The 10378-nt window shown below is 33.6% G+C and overlaps 1 protein-coding gene and 1 long non-coding RNA gene across 2 annotated transcripts in view; one reads left to right on the top strand and one right to left on the bottom strand.

Moving 5' to 3' along the window:
* Positions 1-10378, bottom strand: part of LOC135835928 (uncharacterized) — a 174679-nt gene that overhangs the window by 13096 nt on the left and 151205 nt on the right. The window lies entirely within an intron of this gene.
* On the top strand, positions 1975-10188 carry LOC135835664 (lysosomal aspartic protease-like). The gene is made up of 9 exons (XM_065350033.1): positions 1975-2096; positions 2193-2316; positions 6909-7032; positions 7176-7303; positions 7677-7864; positions 8010-8141; positions 8226-8373; positions 9352-9444; positions 9541-10188. Exons 1-9 carry the CDS (start codon positions 2014-2016, stop codon positions 9715-9717), a joined length of 1197 nt encoding a protein of 398 aa, XP_065206105.1. The 5' UTR covers positions 1975-2013; the 3' UTR covers positions 9718-10188.

The following is a 10378-nucleotide window of genomic DNA, read 5'->3' as shown; positions in this document are numbered from 1 at the left end:
GTCCGCCTGGAAATCGACTCAACTGAGAATAAATCACACTAAATATCTGAGAACGAAAATACTACATTTTCCATTGCATTGTTTCAAATTTCAAATTTCCAAGCTGCGGATTTTCAAAATTAATAGCAGACGATTTTCTCACATTCCACTTATTCCACATGCAAAAAACATGTTCTTTTCGCTTTAGAGAATTTTCATCGTCACCTACCTACAATAAGGTACTTAAATTATCAGAAAAAAATTTACAAAATGAAATTAGTCTCAACTAATTAAACACACGTATGAACCATTAGTGGCAGAAAATTTTTCGAGCTGAATCTTATAAAATTCTAGAAAAGCCATTCACTGCGAAATATTGGGGGGAAAAATTTTAAAACACGAAGTTGATTAGAAATAGGTACTCGAAAATTATTAATCGCTCAGTAGAATCCCAACAGTGGTATTAGGCTATAGAGCGAAAAAATGAATGCTCCGAGGAGGCGAGGACCCTTATCTCTCCTCCAGGGACACCTCAGCTCCGAAGCCAAAACTTATTCTGACTGACTTTCAATTCAAAATGAAATGAAGGTCTTCGCTGAATTTTTCAAAATACTCTAATATATATATACGAGTACCTTTTTTTTTTGCGATCCACATTATTTTACATACCTTACCTACCTATACTATTGATTTGGAGCATCCTGTTCATAAGGGAACTGTTATCATTTCATTTCGGTCATCACCACAAACGTCAAACGAGTACCAGTTACGGGATGTTCGCAAAATTGAAATTCACATTCAGAAAATGATTATACATATCGTATAAATCATTTATAGTAGGTGTACCGAAAAGCAAGGAAATTATCATCATTTTTCTTCTAAAAAAAAATGTACTTAGGTTAACTTTTAGCGTTCATCTCAGAAAAATGATGAAAAACGTTGTTAGTCACGGTTTCCCAAATCCATATTCGCAAATGCGAATCTAACGTAAAAGGAATGATTTAGGTAGAGCATCCTGCATAGCAAGAAAACGGTAATCATAAAATAATCATATCGCAAGAAAAGGACACGTAACAGGATACTGGCTGTACTCTGAGAAGAGCTTCTCTCCGTGAAATAGGAATACGGCTATCACTTTTTGTATCATCATAAAAAAAACCACACGCTCAAGTAAATTTCCATCGTTTTGGAAAATCCAGAACATTTTTGAAAATTATAGTTCTCACGAAATTTTAGGAACTAAGTGGACTAGAAAAATATGAAATTTGGTAATAGTTTTTGATGAATTTTAGACAATTATATTCAGACCAAAAATGCAAAAAAATTCAAAATTTATCATGAATTGACATAGAGAAAGCTGAAATTTGGTAAGTATGTAACATTTTTTTAACCTCCGAATCGATTGGAAACGGATTCGAACCTTTTTGAGTAGTTCTAGCTAGACCCTCTAGCAGAATTTTTGAAAGTTGAAAATTCCACAAAATTTTACCCATGCAATCAAGATGTGAAGCTGAAATTTACTTTGTACCCTGATGTCAACATGCGAAGTCCTCTAGACGTGGTTTTAAACCGTTTAATAACCTACGGCCATATTTTGCCAATAACCAGTTAAAATATTCAAAACAGAATATCTACCCACACTGCATAAAGTGTAGGTATTTTTTGTATGTACGAGTACAACATAATGAAAATATTTGCATTAATCAGAAAATTTCAACTGGTGGAAAATACGATGTCACTGAAAATTTTATGAGAAATAATCATCAACCGGACGTTGAAACTGATAACTTTCGCCAAAAAAAATTGCAAATTTATCGATAATATAATTTTCATAGTATTGTCCTGAATATTCACGATCACTACGTCATTCTTTTGGAAACGAACGCCCAGGAAATGAAACTAGGTACCTAATTATTTTCAAGCTGATTTGAAAAGAAGATAAGGGAATCGCTATAAATAAAGAACCCCAGAAAAATTGAATTCAGTTGTTCGTGTATTTTATACTTCAAGATAAATAATAATCATTGATCAAAAATGAAGTTACAGTATTTTTTGGTATTGTTTTTTATAGAACAACATCACGCAAGACATGTTTCTACTCCTGGAAGTGGTATACGGTATATTAAATTTATTTTCCAACTATAAATTCGTGTAAACGCTCGGTTTGTGTACAAATGACAAAACTAAATAGTTTTACATAATATTTTTTTTAGGATACCATTGACAAGGACGCCGTTGACATTGGAAAAGTTGGCTTTACCTGCAACCAAAATCGAATCAATGTACAATGGGAAAAGTATCAATGAATCGGTTATTCCTCTTCGATTCCATCCAATTGTGAGTAATTACCTATCTATAAGGAAGTAGGTATACCTAATTGGAGGATAAAAAATGTGGTTTGCTCGATGGTCATTTGAGTAACCTTAGAGTCACCGGGTTCGTTCACTCTTTGGCCAACTTGTAAATCTAAAACAATCAGACAGCTGACGAGTGAAGGTCACTATAGAATTAGGAGAATCAACATCAGCCGATTACAAAAAAAAACAAGTTTCCTCATCAGACGAGAGAGAATTGCATCCAGTTTTTCAGGGTATATAAATCTGACTAGTCAGATCGCTCTTCTGGCTATCCAAGAGTTGATATGCTCTTGGCATAGCTGGTAAGCGCCTTAGGGAGTAGGTTCCGCTACCTTAACATAAAGAATATTGAGTTGAGCTGGACTCCTCTTCTTTCTGTCAAGCCTACCTGAATTAGGGAGGCCTGCTTAAGCACTGGCGTTGATGACGTTGATGACCACCTTAACCTCCCACCCCCCCATTGCCCTTGACGACTACAATTCTAGATCAGAACAAGATTATAACACTAACCCTCCAGGTTTTTTGGAGAGAAATGAATGCAAAAAGATTAGCTAAAAATGATCCTGGTGATATTATGTAAGTATGTCATGCATGGAACAGAGAGAACGGGGAGTGATATTGCTGATTCATTTGCAGAGTTCTTCCAGTCAGTTTATTCAATACACGATCAAACTACAATTAATATCTAGGGATAACACAATGGGGAGTTCAGCCCTCTCCAATCCAATTTCAATTTCCACAATATCCATTAAACAGATTAGTGAAAAAGAGGTTAAGTGTGCCATCTCAAAGCTCAAGGCTAAGCGTACACTAGGGCCAAATAACATACCCTCTTATGTTTACAAGGGTGTGGGAGGATTCTTGATTGACCCCCTAACTTTTTTATTTAATTTAATAATTCAGAAGAATAAATTCCCAACTGGATGGAAATGTTCAAAAGTTATTCCTGTTCCAAAAAAAGAAGCACTGGAAAAAGTTACTAACTACAGGCCAATATCATTAATCCCGATCCCTGCAAAACTGTTTGAAATGATTAGGCCTATATATCAGATTATAATATCCTAAAATAAAAAATCTTATTTCATCAAACTAGCATGGCTTTGTTGAGGGTAGATCAGTAAACACAAATCTAACACACTTTGTTTAGTATTGTCTAAGCTCCCTTGAATGTGGTGATTAAGTAGATACAATATAATATACTGATTTTAAAAAAGGTGTTTGATAGTGTCAATCATAGGATACTAATACAAAAACTTGGTAAACTTGGTTTCTCTCACAACCTGTGTAGCTTTTGTCCTGATTTATCTTGATGGAAGGATGCAATATGTTTCTTATAAAAGCAAAACATCCAGGATATACCCCTGTCCATCTGGTGTCCCTCAGGGTTCCAATTTGGATCCACTTTTCTTCCTTTTGCTTGTAAATGACCTCCCATTTGTGATAAGAGATTCAGAAATGCTGCTCTTTGCAGTGATGTAAAGATGTACAAAAAAAAATTCAAGATATAAAGGATATCCAAAAACTTCAAGCTGATTTGGATAGGTTTATATGGTGGAGTATTGTTAACAAACTGTCCTTTAACGTTTCCATATGTGCACCAATGACCTTTATTCAGAAAAAAGGCTATCTAGAAGGTGTGTACACGGTTAGTGGAGAAGAACTTTGTCGCTTAACTAGGGTTTGGGACCTGGGTGTAAATCTTGATGTAGGGCTTACCTTCAAGGATCATGTCAATACTGTGTTAGCTAAGGCAAGAAGAATGGCATATTTTGTGGTCACAAATTCTGTTATACTTTTCATTCATAAGATCAATCTTAGAGTTTGGGATACTAATCTGGTTCCCTCATACTAAAAAATTCATAAAAGAACTTGAAAAAATCCAAGATAGATTTCTAAAATACCTCTAAGGTATTTGAAGACTTTTGAGTATTATCCTTATGACCTTTCACAAAAAGAACTTTTAGAATGATTTGAAATTGACTTGTTAGAAAAGTGAAGAGAAGCAATTGCAGTAATGTTCCTATATGATCTCATCCACTGTAACATGATTGACGGTAATCTTCTGGGAAAAATTGATTTCTGGGCCCCAAAGATCCATTCTATACAAAAAAAAAAAAAAAAAGGATGAAAGTGTCTCCCATCAATAACATCATGAGTATCTCAGATGCTATTCTCTGTAGAGGTGCACCGATGCCAATACCTTCAGTATGAGTAGGTCGGCCTTCAGGCGTGTGGAGAGGATGGCGTGGGAGTAGGGACATGGGTGCAGTGGGAGTTGCTTATGAGCAATCTATATACTTACCAGTTTTTCTCAAGTTTATAATAGTATTTTGTTTTGTGTTTTCTCTTTTTAGTGTGCGTAGCACACTATTGGTTTCACTTTGAGAAATTGAAATTTCAATTACAATGAATGTTCTCTTAAGCTATCCAACCATTTTTTGTACCTATTGGACACCATTTGAGAATCATTAAGGCCGAGGGAATAGATTAATTTTCCTTCAATTCGGATGGGTAATTGCTGAGTAATTGCAATTTTAGTTCATTATTTTAATGCATTAAATCCTAAAAAAGGGAAAAGGGGACTTGTAGAACACCTGCCGCTCATTGTACCCTGCTATACCCCCAGTCTATTCCATCACCAGCTGTGTTTCATTGTACCCTGTTACACCCCCGGTCTGTTAGCTGTAAATTCCAAGTGGGAGTGGTTTGGTGGGGCGTTTACCAAACAAATATATTATTTTAATGCCCTAACCCTCGTAGTGAATTTGTGGCTGAGTGGTTAGGGCATGTAGGTAGGAATAGGAAATTTAGGGACCCAGGTTCGAATCCCCATGAGGTAAGTAGGTAGGTGGCAGATTTTTCGTAGGAAAATTGGATAGATAAATGCTTTGGAGTTACCTATGTAGTACATGATAATGGGGCAAAAATAATGCTGAAATTGAGTTATGAATTTATGATATCATTTGCTAACTAAAAATTCATTTCATTAATTTTTTGTCTACCTATAGCCATAAGTATAGTAAGAACTACCTAGACATGAATAATTTTTAACTTTTTACTTATAATTTAAAAATTACTTCAAAATGAGTAACTAAACTAATTTTTGTACAATTGAAACATGTAATTTTTATTATCATGATTCAGTAAAAATTATTAAAACAAAATGATTTTTACTATTGGTACCTATAGCAAAATTTATTAAAATGATAATTTTTACTATATGATTACAGTAAAAATTATTGAATGAGATCTGGTACTTAATTGTGCTAAATACCAGTATTTAGTTAAATTTTTTTGTAAAAATTACCCATATTTTTTTTCGTGTAATTTAGAGGCAATTCAAATTCTTAACATATTTTATAAGATTTAATTCTTAATTTAGAATAAAAAGCAAGTTCTGAAAATTGGTTTGAAAATATATAAATTTGAAGACAATACAAATTCTAAAAAAAATAATATGAAAATTTGTATTTAGAGACGCTGAGAATTCCAAAAATTGATTAAAAGTTCTGTAAGTTGCAGATAATGTGAACTTGAAAATTATATGAAATAAGTATTGTAATATTTATGAAGAAGATGAGAATTCTGAAAAATTGGAGGCAATGTGAATTCCAAAAATTGAGTAAACGTTTTACAATTTGTGGACAATATGAACTTGAAAATTGAATTTGAAATTTTTTAATTTAAAGACAATAAGAATTCTGAAAAATTATTCAAAATTTGACTATTTAGAGGCAATGTGAATTCTAAAAATTGATTGCAAATTTCCTAACTCAGCAGCAATGCAAAATTCTGAAAATTTATTGAAAACTTTATGAAATTGTAGCGATGGGGAATTCGGGAAATTGATTTGAAATTTTGTAAATTTTAAAACAATGCAAACTACTATGAAAAGCAACTAGAAATTTCTTAATTTAGAAGCAATACAAGCTTATAAATTATTCTGAAATACCTATTGTAATTTGGAAAATATGAAAACACTGAAAAACAATTATTATTTTGAAGCAGTGAGAGTTTCAAAAATTCTCATCACTGTGACATGGTTGATTCACTTATGCACTACCTAGATGTAATAACGGTTATAGCTGTAGAAAAGGCAGCTAGCTACGCACACTTTGCAGCTAAGCTTTGCTTAGCTGTCTAGTTTTCTTTTCCTTTTGATTTTTGTTTAATCTCCTGATGGATCATTGGTGATGGGAGTTTGAGATCATATTTTTTCCATAAGTTGCAGTCCCATTCAAGTTGGAGAAGACATCTCGATTATTTCTCGTCTCAGAAATATAATTTTTCTTGGGGGGAGAGGGGGGGAGGTAGGTGGAATTTCTATCATTTATTAATGTTTACCTAAACCTATGATATATTTTTTGTTTTTTACTTTTTTTAGTTTTTTTTTGTAATTTTGTATTTTCCTCCATACAGCCTCAGGATGGACATGTTTTAGTTTTTATCATCCCCTTAGCTATTAGCGGTCTCTCCTGTAACCGGCTTCCAGCTGTTGGAGAGACCTAATTTGTTAAATAAATAAACATTCTTATACATATGAAATAGATTCTCAATACGTTCTATTTTCAGAGCGAGTACTACGGTCCTGTTTCAATTGGAACGCCATCTCGAGAGTTTCAAATGATTTTTGATACAGGATCCTCCCAACTCTGGGTACTCTCGAAAAGGTGCCATGCTTCGAGATGTGAAAAAAGTAAGAGAAAATAACCTTTAAGAAGTGAATGAATCAAGCTTTCTTTCTAATGTTTTTTAACGCAACGCTGCAGCAATTTTGCGGCAACTGCAGTTTACACTGCGTGTGAGAAAATGATTAAAAAATTGCAATTTCTTCAACAGATGGGCTTGATCTATATGACCACAAGAAGTCAACAACGTACGAACAACCAACAAAGCCTCATTGTGATACAAACATAACATATGGAACGGGAGAGGTATCTGGATTTTGTTCAAAGGATACAATAACAGTAAGTCAAAGCACATGATAAAGTAGAATATCTTCAGGACGTTCCCTGTCAGGTAACCCAAAATATACATAAATCGGCGTGAATTGAGCTGCCAACCCCAGAAACCAAAGGGGTAAAATCATGAGCTGTTAAATATTGATTTTTCAATTTTTTAAAGTTGTATAATTTCTTAAATACTTACCACAGATAAATAGAATCTGATTTAGCTATTTTGCAAAATGTTCGCCTATCGCCTAAATTCGACATACAACGTTGAGCTGGAAATGATTCATCGAAATTTCAATTGTTTTAATCACAAAACTCGAAAATAAATACGAACTGCTTTAGAAATCTGATTAGGTATTCATAAACAAAAATTACGACGATGTTACAGTTGGACGGAGTTAAACTCAAGAACACAGAATTTCTTGAAGTTGTTGAGATCACAAAAGAATTTCCACAGGGTCCATACGAAGGTCTTGTCGGATTAGCTTATAATTACGACAGACCATCCGATAACGCCATCACACAATTTTGCCAGACGGTTAATCGAGAGAATAAATTTTCATTCTATTTTACCAAGTAAAATTAACAATACGAGTTTACCACAATAGCTTATCAGAAATCAAGCACAACTGGAAATGAAGCTGCCAACATACAGTTTTCGATTTCCTAACTAACATTGATCTCGAAGAAATATCTAATCCTGTTCTCGTTTCAAAATTAGGAATATATCGAATACCGATGGTGGGGAATTAACGTTATGTGGTATAGACGAATCGAAATTTCGAGGCCCGTTGAATTACGTGAATGAAACTAAGCAGTTTCCGTTCGGTACATGGTTAATTCCAATTAAAAAGTGATTACTTCATGCCTATTGAAAGTATTCTGTAATACAAATTAAACAATTTTAATCATCTACGATACTGTTTTACGTTTATAGCACTTCATTACAACTTGGTCGGGATCATATCATGGATGTGGGTTCAAAGACGCTTGCCTTGGTGGACACTGGCACTAGTCACATTGTTGGACCGCCAAAAAGTATTCGCGCAATATATAACGTTACAAACGCTGACTCATATGGTATAGTAAGTGCAAAAATAATTACCTAAGCTTGCCACAATTGAATTACTCAATTTCACATAAAAATACCTCACCTACTTCAATGTGATATAAAACTGAAAGGAATCGAGAATATGTAGAAAAAGAGAAGTACTGGGCCACGTTAAGCTAATTAAGAAAAGGTTGGATACTTTTTTTTAGAACTTAACCTTTTGTAGGTTCTCTAGGTTCCCATGTTGGGGAAACAAATTGCTTCAATGGGTGTAATAGGGTACCCTGTCCAATTGACCAAATCACAAAAAAAAGTTGAGCCTTCAAAGAAAACTCATGTTGCATTTTTCTTTAAAAGCTCAACATTTTTGTGACTTGGTCAATTGGACATGGTACCCTATTACACCCCCCAGTGAGCATTGCAATGTCACTATGACATCATGCAATGTCACTGAGGAGATATGTAATAATGCATTGTGATATCCTGTGACTTACTGGTGATATAAAATGTACCCAGCAAAATGGCCACCAAGACATCACTCACACCAGTGTAGGGACATTTTTGCAATGTCACATAAATATTACACTGAAATATTTGAAGAAAAAAAAATTAAAATCATAAAGTGATAGGGTACCTTTTAGTTCAGCAAATTGAGAGTGATGTAATAAAATAATAAGATGTATTTTCGTATCTTCCTTATATACTAATTGTCAACATACTGTATGTGCGAGAAGTAAAAATGGTATAGTTTGAGGCACAAATGTCACTGTAATATCTTTTAGTGATGTCTATGTGATATCATCAAAGTTATATTTTTGAGACATTGCGGCCAAATATTTCTTTTTCTATATTCAAGCAATTTACTTCCCCAACATTGGAACATAGAGAACCTCCAAAGGATTATTGAAAATTCAAAACTAAAAAAAAATGTATTTTCTTCAACATTTTTTCTCCATCGGTATTCCCCGTTTTTTCTCAAAAATCTATTAAAATTACATATTCATGCGCACAGGTCAATTGCAAAGATATCCCCAAGTTTCCCAATGTAACATTTGCAATCGGTGAGAAAAAATACACACTGGAAGGAAAAGATTACACTTTTGAGGTAGGTCCAATGTGAGAATATTTCTTCAATATTAGGTAATATGAATTTTATTTAAAATGTGAGCAATTTATTACCATTCTATAATATCTTGAATAGATTAAAGAACATTCCACAATAGTGTGCGCGATTGGCTTTGGATTTGGTACTTCATTTTTTTCTGACAAATGGATTTTAGGAGATGTTTTCTTCAGGAAGTACTACTCCGTTTATGACATAGAAAACCACAGAGTTGGATTTGCCGAAAGCATTCACACCCACATCAACACCGATTAAACATCACATGACTCAAAGAGCGATATCAATGATGTGTAAACTCAACATCAAATTCATACATAACTGCCCGCCGAACATTTGGTGTCATTTTACTGTCAACTGTGCGCCAAAACATCGTCAATTTTGTGTCAAGGAATTTCGACCAATCAGAATGGAGGTGGCTCCGCCTACTTTCCAGTTTCAGGTTTGACGAAGATTTGACGCAGTCAATAAACGGTCAAATTTGTGTCAAATTCGTGTCATGAAATCCATGACACAAAATTGGCACGAATATGACATATTATTGACAATTTTTCAAGGACACTGAATTGATTCATTTAATGTAGTGAAACTACAACAGGTCTTTGACGTGATTTTGACGCTTATGTGACACTTTTGTGACATATTCCAAAAATTGATGTTTGTTGAGCAATTTCCTGATTTGTGATGAGATAATTTTTAAATTCTATTGCAAATCTTTTTTTTTTTTTTTTTTTTGTCAAAAATAGTCTGGTATAAAAAATGTTACACCTCTTATCAATATGTATTTTGAAAAATTATTTCAATAATTGCAAGTAGGTAGGTACTCTGTAAAAAAAAATAATAATTAAAATTTTTTGATTATTATTTTTAAAAAATAAGTACTTACCTAATGATTTAAGTTTGAAATACCTACCAGAAA

The sequence above is a fragment of the Planococcus citri genome, chromosome 1 (assembly GCF_950023065.1).
Source record: "Planococcus citri chromosome 1, ihPlaCitr1.1, whole genome shotgun sequence".
In the NCBI taxonomy this organism is placed as follows: domain Eukaryota; kingdom Metazoa; phylum Arthropoda; class Insecta; order Hemiptera; family Pseudococcidae; genus Planococcus; species Planococcus citri.
Note: the sequence above shows the minus strand (reverse complement) of the source record. Positions and strands in the feature narration are given on the sequence as shown.